Source organism: Dipteris shenzhenensis, chromosome 6 (genome assembly GCF_047967505.1).
Source record: "Dipteris shenzhenensis isolate YYH24624 ecotype China chromosome 6, Dip_SZ_1.0, whole genome shotgun sequence".
NCBI classification, from domain to species: domain Eukaryota; kingdom Viridiplantae; phylum Streptophyta; class Polypodiopsida; order Gleicheniales; family Dipteridaceae; genus Dipteris; species Dipteris shenzhenensis.
The window spans coordinates 49,930,877-49,953,127 of record NC_141601.1 but is presented as its reverse complement, the minus strand read 5'-3'; the positions used below and the strand labels follow the sequence as shown (position 1 = coordinate 49,953,127).

The 22,251-nt window shown below is 45.2% G+C and overlaps 1 protein-coding gene across 3 annotated transcripts in view; it reads left to right on the top strand.

The window, feature by feature from the left end:
* The first annotated feature begins 1,882 nt into the window (after window positions 1-1,882).
* LOC147901290 (chromophore lyase CRL, chloroplastic-like) overlaps window positions 1,883-22,251 on the top strand; it is a 43,382-nt gene continuing 23,013 nt past the window's right edge. For 2 of the 3 annotated variants that reach the window (XM_087375609.1, XM_087375608.1), the window contains exon 1: window positions 1,883-2,235. In XM_087375609.1, the coding sequence (XP_087231735.1) occupies window positions 2,020-2,235 (216 nt within the window). In that variant the 5' untranslated portion in view covers window positions 1,883-2,019. Of the gene's footprint in view, window positions 2,236-16,622; window positions 16,711-22,251 lie in introns of those variants that run through there. The other variant, XM_087375610.1, reaches the window with a different exon arrangement.

The following is a 22,251-nucleotide window of genomic DNA, read 5'->3' as shown; positions in this document are numbered from 1 at the left end:
ACACAAGGAGGCCACCCAATATTTTTATCCCACCTGTCCGTGATTAAAATGCCAATGCATTTTCATCCATTTGACGGGTGTGAAAGCCCCCAAGCCCGTGGTGCAATTTTTGATTGGCTCTGTGGCCGTGTGCTCTTGGATGGGCGGACGGTTGTGAAACCTGGCTAAGTCCTCACTATGGGATCTTGGGCAGGGGAGATAGATGCATGAGTGCATCCAAGTATTCCATTCAAGGGTGATTCGAGTAGAGCAGCCAAGAGTGATGGTTAAAAAATAAATAAATATAAATATAAATACGTCGGCTTATGTCGGCTTGTATTGCAGAGGGTGGGTCAGACCCTAAGAAAGAAGACTCTGAATGTACAAAAATTGGCCTCTTATGGGACTACACCCTAGGCCTACGCGCGGGGGCAGTTCTCAACCTACACAAAGGTAGACCATTACAGACTACTAGCCACAACAGCTAGAGCCAAACTCACCATTGAGTCTCTAGTGTCCAACACTCTCGAGGTGTCAAAATAAAAGTGCAGTGAGTCACCCTATAAGGGTCTCATCCAGGTGTGCCACCTTTCGCTTGCTTCTAAACAACATCTCATTTTGGTGGTACCAGATTGTCATGAGCACAACTGCCCTAACGTATGGCCAACATGCCTGAACCATCGAAGTGCCCTTAGTTATCTCCCCCAACAGACTCATTCTCCAGTTAGCACCCAAACGAAGCCTCGTCATTAGGCCGATCTTCCTTACTATTGTAGCTTCAACTTTCCTCCATATGTTGCGGGGACGAATGCATCTCCACATCAAGTGGAATATGGTCTCTGTCGCTTGATTACAGAGAGGGCATAAAGGATTAGCATCAAACCTTTTTGCCAGTTTCGTGCGTGAACTAGCAGCCACTGGTGTACCACTTTCCATTCCAAAAAACTAAACTTCCCAATCATGCAACCTTTCCATATCTCTTTGAATGACCACCCCGAGGAACGATGTAAGCCCCATTTTCTATTTAAATCAGAAAAGAGAGGAGGAGGAGCCAACAAATTCCAGTAAATGGCTTTGGCAGAGAGCTTTTTTAGGCACGTTTTACCCATGTACCATTGGGTTATTCTTGAATTTTTATGTTCTATGCAGTTTGAGGGCCAATTCTTTGGTAGGTTTATGAGTACTCTATTTCGAAATGCCATCTCTTGCACAATGACAAAGAGGATTGGCAACTAATCTCGCCTATAGGCATCTAATCCCCCTTCGTCGGCATCCATATCTGTGACCAGTAGTGCAAACCTTTTCTACAAATGCTACGAGCTTTCTTGACATCCTGTAAAGCTATCGCTTATCCATCTAGTTTCACTCCATTACTCCACCAAACTGATTCACTGAGGCTGGCATCACCCCTTAACCCACCTCTCCCCTTCCAGCCTAGCTTAGCCACACAAGCTTTCCACACTGATATTAGGCCTTGCATCAGGTCAGAGCTAGATACTCTTAGGGGAAAATCAGATAACAATCTTTCGTACCATAGGAGACCTCTCCATACTCCTATCTTTGCCCCTTCACCGTGCTCAATAAACCACCTGGCTGGAACCACCCAAGGAGCATTAACTAAGAACAACCAAGGTAGCCATTTCCAACAAGGGACGCATTCTTGCACGCAATGTCCGGCAGTCCAAAGCCCCCATCTTGTTTCGGATGTTTAAGGGCATCCCATGCAATGTAATGCATCTGTTTCTTGCCCTCACCTTTTGCCCACAAGAAGGCCCGAAAGAGCCTTTCCACCTCGTTCCAACTTGAAATTCCAAGGCAACATAAGTAATTGTCGCTGATAAGAGATTCTTTGGATATTCTTACTGTTGGTCCAAGAGTGATTTGAAGAGAGAATGGTTGAATTTATTGAGTGTGTGTGCATAATGAAGTTGATCCATTGGGTAAGGAAGGGTGGATTGGGTACCTAGTCTTTTGGTGAGGAAGCTCTACATTAGACTTCTTTCCAGTCTCTCTGTATGTCAATGGTAAGTGCAAGCTTCCATGGCGAGTTCTTCAGTTGATGACGCTTCTTCCCTCAAAGAAGCATCCTCTCCTCACTCTCCTGGTGACCCTCGCCCTCGCGCCCACATTGTCCCTGGCCTCGTCCTTAAGGCCCTTTGCTTGCTCGGAGGTGCTCTCCTCATCCGGAAGCTTACCAAGCGTACTACACGCCGGGATCACGCGCTCAAGGTCGCTGATGCCCTCAGCGGAGAGAAGGTCCCTGCTGTAACTTCCATGTTTTTCTATGTCCAATAATATATTGCAGGGCATGAATTCCTTCTTTTATGGAATATGCAATGGTAGCAACAGGCTTGTAATTAGATAGAATTGCTTCAGTGGACGATAAGGGAAGATCCTACCGGAAAACGCTCAGTAGCACCTACGTCGTATTGGGCTTGTTAACAACTGTTTTTGGTATCTAGTCATCTGAAATATATAGTTCAGTAGATTGAAATTTGACAGCTCTTCTTCACACCCACATGATGGCAGATGGCCACGAGGCATATTCTTGGACGAACCTGACATTGCTTTACAAGATGCATGCAAACTTTTCGATTCTACCTAATTCGGAATGATAAATTTCACTGTATATCGATGAATGCCAGCCATCGATACTAATTCCATCTGGGATTTATCGAGTTAACTCTGCAACATTGTGCTTGTTAATTCAATTATAAATATTCAAGACAGACGGGTCTATCTTCTTTGATGAGAAGATATTCTTCTTTGAATAGTCACGAGCTCATCCAATGCATTCACGATGTGGATAAGATTTAAGAATGTACAGCTTAGATTGTGCTGTCCCCTCAGACTCAAGTCAAGTTGTAAGATTCATTTTACTTGTAAGCAGCTGTGGAGTAGGTTAGTAAAATGCAACGTTGCCAGCAGGTCTCTAGTATCCTCCGGACCTTACTTTCAGAAATGATTAGTAGGAAACGGAACTAGATGCTATCCAGTATGTCAAGTTCTGAAGGAAGCTAAAGTGCAAGTCAAGTATAATGCAATCTTGACAGTAGCCTCTGGGCCTTGGCTTCTAGTTTCTTTCGGGAATGACCTTGCTTCTAGTTGAGAGGATGTACGGTAAATCATTGTCCTAGGAGCTTTTTTGGGGCACTGCTACAGGTTGTGCTGCCCTGTTTCAGCAGTTATGTATGCAGCTTGCAAAGAAGTGATGCCTTGTGGCAGGGTGACGTGTGCATTGATTGAGCAATTGACCTGTCCCTGGGGATGAGGAGAGCCTAGTGGTGATGTGACATGTGTGCATTGATTGATGGAGGCAGCAAATTGACCTGTACCTGTGGGATGGGCAGACCCTAGTTGCGGCTGTAGATCCTGTTGATGGAACCTTGTGCTGTGATAGTGGCAGTCATTTACTATCTGAAGGATGACCATTGGCGGGGCCTTCACTCCTTGTGAATGACATGTGACATTAAGAGGGACTTTAGTCCTATATACAAAAATATGGCAACGGAGGCCTTGGATATATGGAGCTTCTCTCTTGGGATTTCTTTGGGTGGTCAGTGGGCATGGCACGGCTATGGTATGCGGCGGGGAAGCCCGCATCCCAAACTACGATTACGGGGTGCAGCCTCTCTCTCTCATTCACTCTTTTTCCACTTGGATAGTCATGTAGGCTATTGACTGTAGTCTAGAGAGCATGGCTTGGGAGAGCATATCAGCAGTAGCATGTATACATTATCTAAGATGTAGAAGACTCGACTAGTAGTGCCTACTGGGTCCTGTAATTGTTGGTCCATCCTGGCAAGCTCATCATCAAGAAGCTCCAAAATCACAGACCTTGTACTCCCCTTTGTGCCATGCTGTCTACATTTCCCCACATTGGAAGCATTGATTGTTTTGCCATATATCCCACATGGTAGCTTCGATTAGCTGTCCTTGCATTGCATCTTTGGCTATGATGTCCACCCCAAATAGGAGCAGCCGAAAAACATATTCATTTATATAACTGTTGTAGTTAGGCTCAAGAAACAGTAAACCTTTGTGCTTCCTCACGGATCCATGATTGTTGGTAGTCTTTCAGAACTGATCTTGATTGTGTCAATGCAACCCGTTGTTGTATACAATAATCGAGGACGAGTGGAGACACAAAATTGGATACCGTGAGGTTGCTGAGATCAATCCATGTGTAGGGCATGCGTGATGATTTCATCATCCTTCTCCACCAAGTGTGGCCATAGTCTTCTGAGTGCATGGCATCATAAATGACCTTGCTCTCATCTTTTGTTAGACCAAAGCTGAAGTAATCTTCTAGGCTTGTGGGAGATTGTTCTAGCCCATTTGGTGCCGTGGTCTTACCTTTGAACCTGTGGATTGTCAATGTGTCTTTCAAGTCTCTGCTAAATACCTGCCCAACATTGCCTCCACAATATCATAATGAATGTGGCCTATGAATAGCTAAACAAGTGTAGGAAGATGAACGAGCCTTAGCATTGGTTGATAAGGCCATATGAGCATAGTGCAGCTCTAGCAAGGCATCATTAGTGTTCCACTGGCCTCCTAAATCCATGTGTTGGTTGGGCCTATACTTTCCCCTCACATGCTGATTGAGTCTAGATTTTGGGTGGGAAAAAGGCTCTCCCAAGAGGATTCATGGGAGGCTGGGATATGCCATTTCGAATGGCTGTCGTGAAGACGGGTCTCCACCCCATGCATGTGAAGCGTCGAACGACCCAATGGCATCACCAACCGGTGTAGTCAGATGTGGGAGTGATTGACAAAAGTTCCCGTTGAGATGCTCATAGTGCTGTGTTCACTTACAGATCCTGCATGATGCATGTCTTGTGTCCTGTGCTCTTCTGCAATAGGTTTTCTCCTGTCGTGCTAGTAAGGATGTAACATCAGCATGCCTATAGGCATCCCTTCTTAGATGTCCACACATATATTGATGAGCATGCCAACTATCAATACGAGAATGCTCCGTCCGCATCATCTGGGCTGTCATTTCTATGTCCCTTTTTGCACTCATCTAAACAGATTACACTCGTCAAAGCTGTGGAATTTTCTTTGCCTGCTGTAGGATTGACTTCCAAGGCATTTTGACAACTTCTAAGGCCTGTATTTAAGTCATATGGGCTGGAAATTATTCCAAGAGTAAAGAACACTCTAAACATCTTAGAGTCTTTGGCTCTGGCTATCATCATAGAAGCTGGGAAACCTTGTCCAATCCAGCCAGTTTCTGTGCTCTCAAAAGTGGGGTTGTTTGGGCCTAGAAGGGCTAAAAGGGATATAGTTGAGGGGAGTACATAAGCCTACCTCACTCCTATTGTACCTCATGTTTTGATGTTGACAACTGCTTCCTTATCGATAGTCCCTTCCATTTCCTTCACATCTATGCATGCTTTTGCTCTCTTTCCATCCCTCACCATGTGAAATACACAATGAGGCCTTTTGCATACATCACATACCACGACATTCACTTCGACCATAGGTTATCCCCCGAGTACGCCACCCTCCTTTCTACCCTACTCACACATTGTGAAGACATCCCAAGTCTAAAAAATTGTGTTGCTTTGATCATGTGCTTCCTTCATGATGCCGCTGTCCAAACCTTTCCCCACACCACATGCTCCACTCATCCCCCACCTATTGGTTCAGTCCCCTGCAATTGGTGGTATGATAGTGATGTAAGGCTTTACGTTGCCAACTCAGATTCAAAACCAAGCACCATCTTTTGAGTGCGATAGAGACCATATGCCAGGATCATCGTCTAGTCTGCCAAAAGAAGCAGGCATTCATGGACATGAGAAGTTACTAAACATCTTGTTTAGCAACAATTCTAACATTAGTTATATCTTTCTTTGATTGCTTGCAGACCCGCTGCATAGATCATGAGGTCTTTTTGGCATATACTGAAATTTTCAGTTGATGTAATTCTAGCACCTTATTTTGAGGTTGCTACTCATATAATATAATCAATCAAAGATTTCACCAAAAAAAAAAAGTGTGAGTGAGTGATGGCCTTTGTTGCTTGTTTGACAATGATCAACACAAGCTGAGAAAATGACAGCTTCGTTCCAGGCAAAAAGCTATGCAATATATGGGTCCTTTTTCAAAAGGCTTCATGCCTCCGCCGCATGCATTCTTTGCACCATGTCATGCGTCGGGATGGAACTTGGACAATGAATGAACAGCAGCTTGATGATGAGGTTCGAAGCTACTTTTCTGATATGTTTGCAGCCCCACCTCCTCCCCTGCTGTGGAGGTTGATGCAAGGAGGGTTTTTTAACAAAATGTTCGACCCACTTTCTCTCAAGAGGATGCACATAAGTTGCAATTGCCTTTTACAGATTTGGAACTGAAAGCAACACTATCCAAATCGGGGTGCGCTAAATCTCCGGGATGGGATGGTTTGAGACTGGAATTTTTTGTTGAATATTGGGATCATTTGAGCCCTGTTCTTTTGTGTATGATTAATAGGGTCGGACTTCTGGTCATATGCCTTTATCTTGAAAAAGGGCTTGCTGCGATTTATTCCAAAAAATTGTCAATCATTATCTGATTGGCGTCCAATCACCTTGATGCCTGTGGTATACAAGTGAATTTCTAAAATGTTGGTTTTGCATATATCACACTTTTTGTACATGGGATTGCATCCTGCACAGTATGGTTTTGTGTCTCACAGGCACAATATTGCAAATGCTTATATTGGCATAGAATATGCCAAATACACTTAGCAGGATGTTCTCATCATGCAAGTGGACATTGAACAAGCATTTGACACCATCAAATGGAACTCATTGCTGCAGTTATGAGACCATTGGGCTTTGCTGCAATTTATTCCAAGAAATCCCTTTTGTCAATCATTATCTGATTGGCGTCCAATCACCTTGATGCTTGTGGTATACAAGTGAATTTCTAAAATGTTGGTTTTGCATATATCACACTTTTTGTACATGGATTGCATCCTGCACAGTATGGTTTTGTGCCTCACAGGCACAATATTGCAAATGCTTATATTGGCATAGAATATGCCAAATATGTTTAGCCTGATGTTCTCATCATGCAAGTGGACATTGAAAAAGCATTTGACACCGTTAGACGGAACTCATTACTGCAGTTATGAGACAATTGGGCTTTGGGCCAAAAATGCAAAATGTGGTTTATTGACTTATGATGAGGGCACGGCAACTTGCCTTTTATCCAATGCCCTCTCATCTTCTTGGTCGTTAGGCCGTCTGGTTCGACAGGGATGTCGTCTTAGTGCTCTTCTCTTTGCGATTGCTACTGATCCACTGTTGATGCAAATTGATGCCTTGGATTCTCAGCGGGTTTTGCATGGCATTGAGTTTCCAAGAGGAGCGCCTTTTCTCAATTGGGCTTATGCTGATGATTCCTTTTTCTTCCTCCGAAACTCGGAGGATGATATCAGGCATATTATGCATGCATTACATCTTTTTGGGTCTGCTGCTGGTTTGGAAGTTAATTTCAGCAAATCCAAACTCTTGCCCCTTTGCGAGTGTGATTGGCAGCATCTTGTGGCTTGGAGTAGTGATCAGTTGGTGCGTCATTTGGGCTATCCTATAGGATGGCATGTGTCTTTGCCACAAGAGAGACTTGGGGTGTTGCAAAAGCTGTTCCGCAAGTTAGATTATCGGAAGTTATCTACTTGGCTGCTGCATGTTCTCCTTCGAATTTTTCAGTCTATTCTTATGGCTTATGTGCAGTTTTACTTGCCCCTTATGCCTTGGTCTTCTCGAGATATTCAAAAGTTTATCACTAAGGTTATGGAATGCTTTTGGTGCACCAAGTATGTGTTGGAAAGGTCACCTCCCCATCTGTAAGCCCCCATATGAGGAGAGCATGGGGGAGGGAGACCTAGGGCAGAACCCAACAGAAAAAGAGAGAAAGGGGCTGCCACATAGACAGCATCATGGCTGGCATGAGGGCAGCACATCTAGAACTGTTAAGGGCAGGACAGAGGGCCAGGAAAGTACGGAGCAGAAGCAAGACAGTCTGGGACAGATTGCGGAGGATCTAGGACATGGAGGCGCACTGTTTGCAGAGGCGCAGACATGGCAGGGAGTGCAGGCTCAGATCTGCAGCAAGGAATGTGACTGTCAGTGGGCAGGTGGCAGGCCTTTTATAGGCTGCATATTTGCCTTGAATGGAGGGCCAAAAGCCCTGGAAGTTTGGGCCATAAAAGGCCTGACTTGTGAGCCCTTTAAGGGCGGTTTTTACAGACTGAGTCGGTTTTTACAGACTGGTCGGTTTTTTGGTGCAGGCCTTGGGGCCTATATAAAGAGGCCATTTAGCCTCATTTCATCATCACTTGCAGCAGCAGATCCAGAGCAGAAAGGAGCAGGAGGTAGCCACCCTCTGGACCTACATTCAGGAAGATAGAGAGGTGCTAGCAGGGCTGCAGACTTAGCTAACAGGAAGCTGCCCACCTAGACTGGTTTCCAGACAGCAAGGTGGAGAGGATGATTCTAGACGGAAAGTCTAACTCACGCTCGAGGTGGAGCACGCGGACTCTAGTCTAGAGATAGCCAGCAGATAGGAGAAGGACTTTTGTGGTAAGATCAGAGGACCACACCATTGGTGGGACTCTGGATCTGTCTCTTTTGTATTGTGTCCATAGTTGTGGACGGAAATATATTATTTGGTGGTTTCTCTATCTGGTTTGGTTCATTGTCTATTGATGAGTCTGCACACCTATTGAATGCACATAAGTAAAGAAGTTTGTGATTCCACACCCACACCGCACACTGTGTGAGCTCCTGGGCATTATTTTCGCTGCGTGTACCCTCTGTTGGGTATTTTCTAACATGGTATCAGAGCCCAAGTAGGAGGCTCATAGGTGTGGGAGCCTGAAGGCAGGGACCTTGCTGAAGGACGACCCTGATTCAGAAGCTCTAGGGAATCGACTTCCACGACTGGAGGATTGTGCCCTTGCGAGAAGGAGGGTGACTCAGGTTCAGTCAGGTGCGTTCAGAGTTCTGGTTTACTGCATTTGAGTTTGGTTGACTTTGTTGAGTGGTATATACAGCAGAGATGTCGACAGCCTCTTCAGCCCCTGCTATTCCTTCCTCCTCCTCCAGTTTTCTCTCTTTCACTATCCCTAACTTTGGAGAGTTTGGGAACCTGGACGGGACTAATTACCCGATCTGGAAAGTGAAGATCCGGAGTCATTTAGTGGCTTGGAAGTTGTGGAAGCTGACCACGGGAGAGGAGTCGAAGCCGGAAGACATGGTGGACAGTAAAGGGAAGGTACTCATGGCAGTAGATAGAGAGGAGCTTGAAGCTTGGGAAGAAAGAGATGCCCATGCCCTGGCAATAATCATAGGGACTACGGTGGAGTCTGTTCTTCCGCATATCCAGCTGGCCGAGACGTCAGTAGAGGCGTGGGCCACCCTGAAGGATCTGTACGAGACAGATAATACCTCCCGGATCGTGCTTCTTCAGCATCAACTCTACAATCTTGATATGGAAGAAGGCGATACGGTACATAGCCATTTGACGAAGGTCAAGGTGGTGCGGGATCAGCTGGCAGCAATTGGTCAGAAGACGGACTCATGCCATCTGGCCTTGATGGTACTGAGGAGATTGCCTCGGAGTTTCAAGAGCTTTGTTACGGCTGTGACAGCAGGACAGAGGACCAAACCTCTGACATTTGAGGAGTTGTGTCCCTTATTGCTACAGGAGGAAGCTCGGGAGAAGCTCTACAACGGGGACAAAGATGACAAGGCGATGCTGGTGAAGGATTCCGCAGGTAAGGGAAAGGGCAAGCCTAACAGTGGCAAGTCCAATAAAGATGACTCTGATGACGAGGGGACTTCGAAGAGGAAGCACAAGAAGAAGTGTTTCTATTGTGATACGCCCGGACATTTTGCAAAGGACTGCAGAAAGAAAAAGGTGGATCTGAAAAACAAACAAGAGTCTGACCCAGATTCAGAGGGAAAGGCCAAAGCTAATGTGGTAATCGAAGAATTGTTCCTGGTGACATCACCTAGTGTTACCGAGGTCAGGTATGTTGATCCCGAAATCACAGTAAGGATGTTTGACATAGAGAGTTGGGTCGACGAGGAGTCAGATGCCTTTGTGAAGGTGAAGGACAGTATGGAGCGCTTGGTACCTTCCAGGTGTGTAGCTGTTGACACTGACACGAGGGTGGATTCCATGGAAAGCCTTGGGGTCTCATGGTCAGATGGATGCTGGACTTCAGAAGGGGACAGTACAGGATTACACAGGATCTTGGCGGGTGCCTCATTGAGGTACAGGGTTTGCTTTCAGAGCGAACATTCAGGCAGTACAACAGTCTGGTATGTATTTGATATTCTGCATTTGAGCCTTTATAGCATGCTGTGGAGAGATTCTGCTCTTCATTTGTCTCAAGTGATAAGAGATTGGAAGGAATTGGCCTTCTTCGAAGGCAGAAGGGGAAGTTTTGGTGCTTCTTCAAATCTCGGACGCAGATTGCTAGAAGGTGGTGGACAAAGAGTACTGAAGCCAGAAGAGTACCTGCTTGAGAACTCAGTGAGAGTTCATGGTCCAGGTTATTCGGAATTATTCATTGGTGCAGACCTTGCCAAAGGAAGGACGGGTTGAAACAGACCCTCAGAGCATGGTGCCTGGAAGACTCCAGGTTGTTCACTCATTATGAGGGGGACGACTGGAAGATCGTGACGGCTGGATTGCTCGAGTTCAGAGGCGGGAATGCGACTGAAGAAGGTGGTACCAGGAGATGCTACCAGAGATGGACCTGTGTACCAGGATGGTGTGCAGAAGCAGAACCGGACCTGGTGGAGCAGGAGCCACTGGATGAAAAGCCAGGAAAAGATTTTGACACCGAAAGGTTCCAGAGGACTACGACCAGGGAGTTACTGGAGCATCTTCATCGACGTGTTGGCATTGGGCTGAGATGTGTCGGTGAGAGGGGGTGTTGGAAAGGTCACCTCCCCATCTGTAAGCCCCCATATGAGGAGAGCATGGGGGAGGGAGACCTAGGGCAGAACCCAACAGAAAAAGAGAGAAAGGGGCTGCCACATAGACAGCATCATGGCTGGCATGAGGGCAGCACATCTAGAACTGTTAAGGGCAGGACAGAGGGCCAGGAAAGTACGGAGCAGAAGCAAGACAGTCTAGGACAGATTGCGGAGGATCTAGGACATGGAGGCGCACTGTTTGCAGAGGCGTAGACATGTCAGGGAGTGCAGGCTCAGATCTGCAGCAAGGAATGTGACTGTCAGTGGGCAGGTGGCAGGCCTTTTATAGGCTGCATATTTGCCTTGAATGGAGGGCCAAAAGCCCTGGAAGTTTGGGCCATAAAAGGCCTGACTTGTGAGCCCTTTAAGGGCGGTTTTTACAGACTGAGTCGGTTTTTACAGACTGGTCGGTTTTTTGGTGCAGGCCTTGGGGCCTATATAAAGAGGCCATTTAGCCTCATTTCATCATCACTTGCAGCAGCAGATCCAGAGCAGAAAGGAGCAGGAGGTAGCCACCCTCTGGACCTACATTCAGGAAGATAGAGAGGTGCTAGCAGGGCTGCAGACTTAGCTAACAGGAAGCTGCCCACCTAGACTGGTTTCCAGACAGCAAGGTGGAGAGGATGATTCTAGACGGAAAGTCTACTCACGCTCGAGGTGGAGCACGCGGACTCTAGTCTAGAGATAGCCAGCAGATAGGAGAAGGACTTTTGTGGTAAGATCAGAGGACCACACCATTGGTGGGACTCTGGATCTGTCTCTTTTGTATTGTGTCCATAGTTGTGGACGGAAATATATTATTTGGTGGTTTCTCTATCTGGTTTGGTTCATTGTCTATTGATGAGTCTGCACACCTATTGAATGCACATAAGTAAAGAAGTTTGTGATTCCACACCCACACCGCACACTGTGTGAGCTCCTGGGTATTATTTTCGCTGCGTGTACCCTCTGTTGGGTATTTTCTAACAGTATGATCATAAGGCTCTCCGCCTTCTCAAAAGCTTCCTTGACTTGCCCCAATTGCTCTCATGTATTGCAGCTGTCTGGGACCTGTCCTTTTGCACGGGATTTCTTTTTCCGATTGATGACAAGGCTTTGAGCTCGTTTTCCAACCACTTCCTTTGGGAAGCAATTTTGGTTGGTTGGAAGATATACTTCTATCCTGGAGTATGATAATTTCTTCTCTTGGTGTCAATGTTGGGTTCTTTGGTCATCGTATCATGCTCGTACCATTCAACTATATAAGCACTCTTCAGCGAATGTCTTCCCATACTTTTGAGCTTCTTTGCTTTGGTCTCTATAGGATTCTCTTGGAGACCTTCCTCAGGACCAGTTGGAAGTTTTTTATTGCTGTTTTTAGTTATGAATAGTAGCTGTCCCACTCTTGGACAGCTATGAATGTAAATGCTTTCTGGTACAAAAAAAACACATTTTCCTCCCCCTCCCTTATTATTGTTTATTATTATTTAAACTTGAAATTAAAAAACAAAAAACAAAGTAGTTAAAAAATAATGATACTAATTGTTTCCTTATGCTTGCATTGGTGTTTCATTTGCTTTCTTATATGTACGTTTGTTTATCTTTGTTCCCTTGTGTCAGTATATTAGTTGTTGTTTCTTTCTCCTCCTTTTTTTTACAATTTAAGGGGTTAGGTTGGGTTGTGATGGAAATTTAATGTAATTAATTCTAAGTCTCTCTCTCTCTCTCTCTCTCTGCATTTCTTTTTCTGATTTTCTGCTTTCTTTCTTTCTTTTTGCTATCGAATTTCTTGTTGTTTGGTTGTGATTTCAAAGCTTAGTAAGCACTGTGTTTACTGAAGAGATTCTGGAATCTTTCGAAACCCAGATGGCAGCTTATGCTAGGATACTGGTGAGAACAAAAGCGTAGCTTTACTTACTAGTTTTTATCATTTACTCATAATTTTGTCTAAAGTCTCTTACAAAGTCCCTTTGTTCTTTTGCTTATGCTATAAATAATTTTAATTGGTAAGATTGTATATATTCTAGTCTTATGAAGGTATATATAAAATTCCAAAGACTTCTAACGGAAGTTTCTCGAGTGACAGACTCTCAACAGACTGCTCTTCTCATTGTGCTAGCAGAGTTTGAGGCTACCCTTTTACAGCTTGATGCAGTTTTTCAGGTGGTCACCTATCTTCATAGAGTCACGAACTTTGACATTTGAATGAGCAGATTGCCATGGCTGGCTTTGTCCTCATCTATTGCATTGGAGGCAGCTGGGGATCAAAGACAACTGGGGATAAGAGGAACTGGTATGCTCGGATAGGCAGATGGTTTGCAAGCTTGGGACTCCATATGGATAGACTACGGCTGTTTTAGTATATTCTTGCGGCTCCATCCATTTTGCCCACCTATCATGAGGTGAACCAGGTCATTAAAGAGGATCTATTACAGCTCCACACATACAAGACTTGGCTTGCACCTTAGAAGCTTTCAATAAAACTCAGGTTTTACAGAGATCACTGCTTACAGATCTAAGAGGAGGGGGTTACCAAACCATCAGGCTACACTGAGATCCATCTCCACATGCTCGAACAATCTTGCGGGGGCAGTTCCGAGTATCTTCTCACATCTACGGGTTAAGACAAGATGGGCAAGAGGGCATTCCCACATGAGAGATGGTCTCTTGCACTTTGCCCTGTGTACTATGAGATTCGTGGATGGCACCTTTGACTATTCAAGATGGTCCACTTAGAGATTTCTTGGCACATCTTGATCATCGATGTGTGGCCAGCTTTGTTCTCGGGTCCTAGTGACGTAGAGATCAGCTCTTGCGAGCATAGAGGAGAGCACATAAGAGACCATTAGAACTCAGTCAAAGGACGATCACTGATTTTTTCTTTGGTGACTAGAGCCATTGACAGCAGGTGATGAGATGCAGTAGAGACCGAGAGAGCATGAGTTGAGAGACCCGACCTTAGGTGGACTCTCACATGAGCGCCGTAGACATCCCTCTTTACTAGTTGACAAGGGAAGATAGACCATTGGAGTGGTGTAATTTTTTGCTCATTGGTTAAGGATGGTGCTCTCAAATATTGCGTTTTGAAGCATGGTGGGAGAGTGGTATTTTGTCGTGTATGAGCACTGATCCCTCTCTGCTTCAGGTCGTGGACTCTACGGGGTTAGCGGAATTGGACCTTTGAAACGAAACTCAGTAGTTGAGGTGATTCGTTGAGGACAGCGTCATGATTGAATTGGCTGGAAGGCCTTTCCTTCATGAAACTGTTGCATGAATCAGTTCTAACTGGCTTTGGGACAGTTTGAGGGCATTGGTGTACTATTTTGGGCTGGTTTGTCAGTTTGGACAGGTTGAAAGAGATGACGAATAGCAGACAACTACCCAGCTTTTTGACTGTGGAATAGCCGCCGTGAGGTTGCATGCTGCCCTACCAAGGGCACAGGCGGCTATATGCTGATGGTTCTGATTTGTTTCAGTAGATAGAAGGCTTCTAGACAGAAGCAGAGATACGAATCTCCTTTACGCATGCATGTGCTATACATGTGGCCACGTGCCTAGATAGCTTTGTATGCAAATGCATTCTGCTGGTTTTACATGCAGATGTTCCTCCCTCCCTGCTTTGCATGTACATTCATGCAGGTGTTCCCCCCCTGGCTTTGCATCTTGTCGTCATGCATAGGTAACTTGGCATGCATGAGCTGGAAAGCCGTACATGTCAAAGGTATCTTTGGGCTGATGAGCTGGTCGCTGAAGACAAGTCAGCTGCATGACTGGCCATTTGTGCCAGCAATTGGATGTCAATCATTGGGTTTCAGAAGGCCAAAACTAGAGAATCTTACCATGCTTATGCATGCACGTGCGAAGGATTGAGATCTTTCCTTAAGAAGCATATGAAAGTACCGTTTGAGAAACATGCAAGAGGTGCATAGCTGCTATGATTAGTGTACTGTTACAGCCATGTCTACTCCAATGCCTGTGGAGTTTTTCAGAAATGTACCTTATGACATAGAGCTAGTAGTGAACAGTCATAGCAGCTAACGTTCTGTTGCCCACCTATCAGATGGATGTCAAAGATACCTTCCTCAATGGCTACCTAAGCAAAGTGATCTATATGGATCAGCCTGTGGAATACGCAGTTCCAGGACAGGACCATCTAAAATGCAGATTTAAGTTTGAAGCAGGCTCCTAGGCAATTGAATGCCAGGGTATTAGCACATGGTTCCCACAGTTCATCTGTAGATCCATCTGTCTACATCTTTCCGACTGGAAGGAGTATTGCAGTAATACTCATGTATGTAGATGATTATTACTGTAAAATTGACATCAGAATTTTCAATGAAAGATATGTGTTAGCTGCATCATTTCCTTGTAATACAAATCAGGAGGTCTAATTTGCAGACTATGTTAACTAAGTCCATGTTTGCAAAGAAACTGTTGCATCAGTTTCAGATGATGGATGCCAAGCCATGTGGCACTCCAATGGAAAGAAACTTGAAGTTGTCACAGTATACTGATTCTCCGGATAGAGATTCTCAGCTGTAGAGACAGTTCATAGGTGGTGTCATCTATCTGACAAGTAGCAGACCGGATCTCTGTTATGCAGTGGATGTTCTCAACCAGTTTATACAGAAATCGAAGAAGAAAGATCACTCTTTTCTTTTGGCTTTCTATTCATGGAGGGATTGTTGTGAACTTGTGGAGATCCAGGTTCGGGATTGACCCTACTTGTCCTGTTGTCACATAGCAGTTGAGTCAGTATAGCATTGCCTTTGGGAGTGCAGACAGTCTGGAAAGGTGTTGCCAGGATTTTCAGCATCTTTCATACAACGCCTTTCTATATGACCTGGGGTTCAATGGCTTGGTTATTTCTTACTGGCCCACATGTGTTTTTCGAGGGACATGATCCAGATCCAGCTTTCAGTGTACGGCGACACTCAGTGGAGTCTTGTTTCCTCCAGGATGTTCTCCTCACTCCTTTCAGAGCTGTTCATGCCTCAGTAGACACGTCTTGGGAGATTGTGGCTAGCATTGTAGCTTGGCATATTTGGAGAGCCAGGTGTACAGAGGCGATGGAGGGTATCCAGGTTCATTCTTCCCAGACTATGGCTAGTATTTGGACTGACACAGTACACACTCTGATGGCCATTTGGGCGAGCATGTAGGGATCCTCCAGAGCAGCCACTGCCAGGAGAGTTACTTTTTTCAGAGTTTGGAGGGGATCTCCTTTCTTCTTTGAGTTTCCTTCAGGGTTGAGATGGCATTTTTAGCCTCCGCCTTGGTTCTGTATTAGCTCACTTTGAGCTGTTTTTTCCTCCATGATGTACTCCCGCATTTGAGCTTGCTCTCGCGGTTTCATACATACTTAATGAAGTAATTTTCTTGAAAAAAAATAGCGGGGCATCACAAATAGCTTGTTAGACTGTATGGTTTTAGAAACTGTTGTTAAGAGTTTGACTGTCTGTGGCCTTCTCTCTCCGATTACTTTGACAACATGAGCAGCCTACATTTGGCAAGAAACTCTGTGTTTCATGCCTGTACCAAGCACATTGAGATGCATCATCACTTCATCCGAGAAAAGGTACTTTTCAGAGAAGCTGATTTACTTTATTGTCCTACAATGGAATAGGTGGCAGATATCTTTACAAAGCCCTTGAGCTTTGAGAAGTTTGCTTGCTTTTGACATTGGCTTGGGGTTTGCCAGAACCTCTTGCAACTTACGAGGGAGAGAAATGGGTGATAAGTTGCTAGTTTTTGCTCAGTTTCCCTCATAGTAATGTGGTGAGTTTTTAGTTTCAGCTTGTACTCATCGTAGTATGGTGATTTTCAGTTTTTTGCCTTTAGTTCAGATTTCTTGTTTTGCTCCCCTCTCTCATCTCTAAGTGCGATTTAAGAGGGGGTTTTGAGATTACAAATTGCATGTGGTATAGGATTCATAATCCCTTATCCACGCCTTTTTATATAAACCCATTTATGGGTTCACTCCATTAGTCGAGCACGGTGTATATGTGTGTACAACATACAGTGCGTCCTGTTCACCTTATAAAGAAAATACTTGGAGACAAATAAAACAATACTGAAGACAATCAATGGCTGAAGAAGATATATATATCACAAACGGAACTTAGTACAAGTGAAGAGAAGCTCTGAAACAAACTTCAGTCCTGACAACTGTAGTGGACTTCTGCACTAGCTCCACAAGTTGGAACTGAACCAAATCTGAGACAACAAACTGATGAAGGGGTTGCTGCAGATTTGGAATAGAAAGAACGGAATCTGGAGCGGAAGTTGGAGGTAATCTGATGCAGAAAGAAGAGCAGAACTGAAGCAGAAAGGAAGGCTGTTCTGGAACAGAAAAGTGGGCAGATCTGGAGCTGAAAAAGGGGACAGATCTGGAGCAGAAAGGAGGACAGATCTGAGCAGAAAGGAGGGGCAGATCTGGGGCAGAAAAGAGGGCAGATCTGGAGCTGTAAAAGGGGACAGATCTGCAGCAGAAAGGAGGACAGATCTGAGCAGAAAGGAGGACAGATCTGAGCAGAAAGAAGGAGCAGATCTGGGGCAGAAAAGAGGGCAGCAGAGGAGGCAGCCAGGAGGCAGAAGTTGAGGCAGCAGAGGAGGCAGCCAGGAGGCAGAAGTGGCTCAGGGTGTGCAGGAACCTCTGGAGCTGGAGAAGAGATAATGTGTCAATACCTAGCCCCCCCCCCTTTAAATAGGAAGGGGCAGAAAAAGTCGGTCAACCTGTAGGTTGACCGACCTGGTCAGAGTTGACCAGGTCAATCTGGTCGGCCAGATCTGGTCAGACCAGAAAAACATTTTTTTAAAGAATTTTTTATTTTTGTTTCTCCTCTGCACCGGGGCTTTTGACATTTCTTTGGTTGTGGTTTTTGCCTCCGATGCGAGGTTTCTTTGACAGGATTTGGAGAGGCACCAGTGGTGTTTGTACCTGTTTATCTGGTCCTGGAGAATTGGAGATTGCCTGGCTTAACACCCCCTCTCAATGTCCAATGCAGACAGGAGAAGCAAAGAGGTGTTCCATGAGTGATCTATCATCTTCATCAGCCTTTTTTTTTGGTGGGGTTTTCATTTAGATGGAGATGCCTACAGAGTAGGTTTTCATCTTCACTAAACGCCCAGATGATGGTACAAAAAAAGAAAGACTTGAAGGAGTGCCCTCGCAGGGGATTTGTTCACTTCCTTAAGTACACAAAGAGAAAAGAAACTGTTAAAGAGGAGGAGGTAAACCAATCCCCAACCGTGGGCAGAGATGCTCAAGAGTAGGGCGATTAACCGGCTTGGTAAGAATATCAGCATGATTATCGGCAGCTGGAACATAGATCAACCGAATAGTACCTAGTTCCACTTGCTCGCGAGTAAAATGAAAGTGAACACCAACATGTTTGGTGCGGTTGGAAAAAATGGGATTGCCTGCGAGAGCAATGGCACTTTTGTTGTCGACGTAGAGGATCGTGGGTTCAGTACAAGGAAAGTGCAATTCTGCCAAAAACTGTCGGAGATATATGGCCTCTGTGGTACAATCATACAAGGCCCGGTATTCAGCCTCAGTAGAAGAACCAGCAACAGTCTCTTGTTTACGGCTAGACCAAGAAACATGTGTTGAGCCAAACGAGAAAATATAGCCGCCATGAGAACGACGATTGTCCGGGTCACCAGCCCAGTCAGAATCAGTGTATCCCTGTAGGGTTAGTCCTGGTCTGAAATGTAAACCATAAGAGTAAGTACCACGAATGAGGAGAGCCGACCAAGATCAGTCATTTCAAAAGTGATGCTGAGTTAAGTTTTAATGTACTGAAGTGTAGTGGGAGTGGAGCCTAAAAGCAAAAGATCATCGCCATAGAGTAAAATAAAGCAGACCCCCTCTGACGAATGATGGATATATAAATTTGGATCAAAGGGAGTAGAATGAAAACCATTAGTTTTGAGGAAGGTGTCTATTCGGTGGAACCATGATCGAGGTGCTTGTTTGAGACCATAAAGAGCTTTGCGGAGACGGAAAACCTTATTTTCATGGCCAGGAGGAGAAAAACCTGGTGGGGGAGTCACATAGACTTCTTCATCAAGGTAGCCATTGAGAAAGGCACTCTTGACATCCATTTGATAGATAGTCCAGTGGTGATGAGCAGCTAAGGCAAGAAGAAGACGAAAGGAAGTTAACCGAGCAGTAGGGGCAAAGGTTTCCTCATAATCGATACCATGTTTTTGGCGGAATCCTTGCACTACTAAGCGGGCTTTGTATTTGTCCAGGGTGCCATCGGCTTTGAGTTTTGTTCGGAAGATCCACTTGGTTCCGATGACCTTTTTGTGAGTGGGTCGATTGACCAAGATCCAGGTCTGATTGCGATCAATACTTTCAAGCTCCTGTTCCATAGCACGATGCCACGCAGGATTTTTAACTGCTTCCTGCCAAGTGGCAGGTTCAGAATGTATGATATAGGCCGTGGTAAAAAAAGAGGCAGTGGCAGTAGAAGAAGTTATTCGAGTAGAGCGGCGCGGACCAAAAGGAGGAAGTTCGACAGGAATAATCCCGGAATCCTTCATAGTTTGACGATACCAGCGTGGCAGTGGGCCGTGAGGAGAAGCAATGGGTGGGGGGAGAGATGTTTCGGGAGGAGAGGAAGGAATTTCGGGTGGAGAATTGTCGGAAGGAACTGGAGTGGAGACGTCATCAGTAGAGAGAATAGAGGAATTTTTAAGCACTGCTCTTTCATCGAAGACCACATCTCGGCGAACCAAAACTTTGTTTGTACGAGGATCAAATAATCGATAAGCTTTGGCTTCTGCCGAGTAGCCAACTAGAAGAAAAAGTTCAGCACGAGGTTCGAGTTTACCGCGAGTATCATTGGGAGTATGAGTGTACGCGCGGCAACCAAAGATTTGAAGATGAGAAATAGAAGGACGATAGCCATAAAAGGCCTCAAAAGGCGTCATGTTCGGGATGGGTTGAGTAGGACAGCGATTAAGGATATAGACAGAAGTATTGACGACTTGAGACGTTCAGGCAACTCGGCTGCAAAAAGCATGGAACGGGCCATGTTCATGACAGAACGTTGTCGCCGTTCGACACGAGCATTTTGGGAAGGCGAATTTGGAGATGTAAGATGGCGTTGGATACCATGCTCTTGAAGGAATTGAGTGAATTCATGGGAAATGAATTCACCACCATTATCACTACGAGCAATCCCAATAGACTTGCCTGTTTGGTTCATAACCAAGCGAGCCCAAGTAGCAAAAAAAGAAAAAGTGTCGGATTTCTCTTTCATGAAAAACACCCATTGATAGCGAGAGTAATCATCCACAATTAAAAAGAAATAATGTGAACCATTGAGGGACGGAACATGAGATTTGCCACTAATATCGAGATGAATTAGACGCAAAATCTCACTGGCTCGAGAAGTGGAATGAGAAGGAAAAGGAGTGCGGCTTTGTTTACCTAATTGACAGGGATGACAAATATCTTTAGCGCGCGATAATTTAGGTAGGCCATCAACTAGATGATCCCGAGACATTTCATATAAAGAGTCATAGGACAAATGTCCCAGACGATAATGCCATAATCGTTCTGTGTCAGTTGGATCTTTTAGGGTAGCATTACCGTAAAGCCGATGAAACTCAGAACCGCAAGGGGAGGGAGTCGCAAGAAATTGATTTATAAAGTACAGACCATTAGGTTGAGCATCACCTCGAGCTAGAAGGAGTCCCGAGGACTCATCTATGATGTCAACATGCATCTTTGTAAATAGCACTGTGCGACCAAGGAGGCAAAGTTGATGAACAGAAAGAAGATTGACCCCTAATTGGGGCACATAAAACACTTGATCCAATTGAGCAAGTTTGGGACCTTTGTCAGTATCAAAAGTTATTGAACCAACACCATGAATAGTAGCAACAGAGTTATTGCCACAACGAACTCCCCCTGTTGCCGGTTGGCGAGAAATGAAGAGATCAGGATGAGGGGTCATATGATGAGTGGCTCCACTATCCACAATCCAAGAAGATTTAGAGTCACATGAAAGAGTATGAAAAGCTGACCCAGATAAGGAAGAGGAGGAGTCAAGCTCGGTGATATGGATCAAGGCTTGAGAAGTGAAGTCTAGAGAATCTCCGGTGGACCAGTCAGACAGACCTTCAGGAGTTATAAAGGGAGGAGAAGGAGTGAAGTGATTAGTGACATGGCCCTGGGGTCTCCAGAGACCAGTGTTCGAAGGAGGAGGAGGAGGACCACCCCTAGGACGCCAACGAGGTGGCTGAGGAGTCGTGGTAGGGGGCTGTGGAGTCCAACGGGGTGGTTGAGGAGTCGTGGTAGGGAGCTGAGGAGTCCAACGGGGTGGTTGAGGAGTCATGGTGGGAGGCTGAGGAAGAAGGCCTTTGGCTTTGGAGCGACATTCATCGTCAATATGCCCAACTCTCTGGCAATGCTGACAAAATCTATTCTTTTTGGGAAGGGAGTGCCAGGCGGGTTTACTACTAGAGGGGTTAGGAGTAGGAGAGGGCTTTCCGGAGCTAGGTTGATCTTTTGGAATCCCGGAGAGAAGAGCCCCCTCTGAAGCAGGAATGCTATGTTTTTGGTGGACCTGAGAGTAAAGACGAGCATAACGCAAAAGTTGACATTTAAACTCATAAAAAGTAGGAAGAGAAGGTTGAGAAATGATTTGTTGCATAAAACTGAAATACTTGGGCGGAAGTTTATTTAAAAAGAAAGTAACTTGGTCATCCTCAGATTTGGGAGGACCAGTTGTGGCAAATTCAGCAACTAACCGCCGGTAATCGGCTAGTTTAACCTTGAGATCATCGTCAGCAAGAATCTGGAATTGTTGGAGATCATGGTCAAGATTGATACGACGAGTATGATCTCGAGCTGCATAGCGGTCAGTGAGATGTGCCCATCGCTCAGAGGCAAGATCAAAATGCTGTAATTGAGAGTGAAATTCAGGTAAAAGACCTTGCATAATTTCAACAATGGCAGTGGCATTACGATGTCGCCACGAACGAACTACCTGAGGAGGATAAACATGAGGATCAGGTGGCGATTCGGTACCTTGAACGAGTTCCCATAGGTCTTGAGAATCAAGCACATGGCGCATAAGATTGGACCATGTGGTATAATTAGACCCGTTAAAACGAGTCATATCAGTGAAAGCATGTTTGGCTGTTGCAGAGACAAGGTGAGGGGAAGAAATAGAATGATAGGGAGAAGCAACCGGAGGAGGCAGAAGAGAATTGGGAATAGTAGCAGAGTGAGAAGAAGGGAGAGGTGGCATCACCGGAGGAATAAAGGAATTTGAAAAAGGTCCTGAGG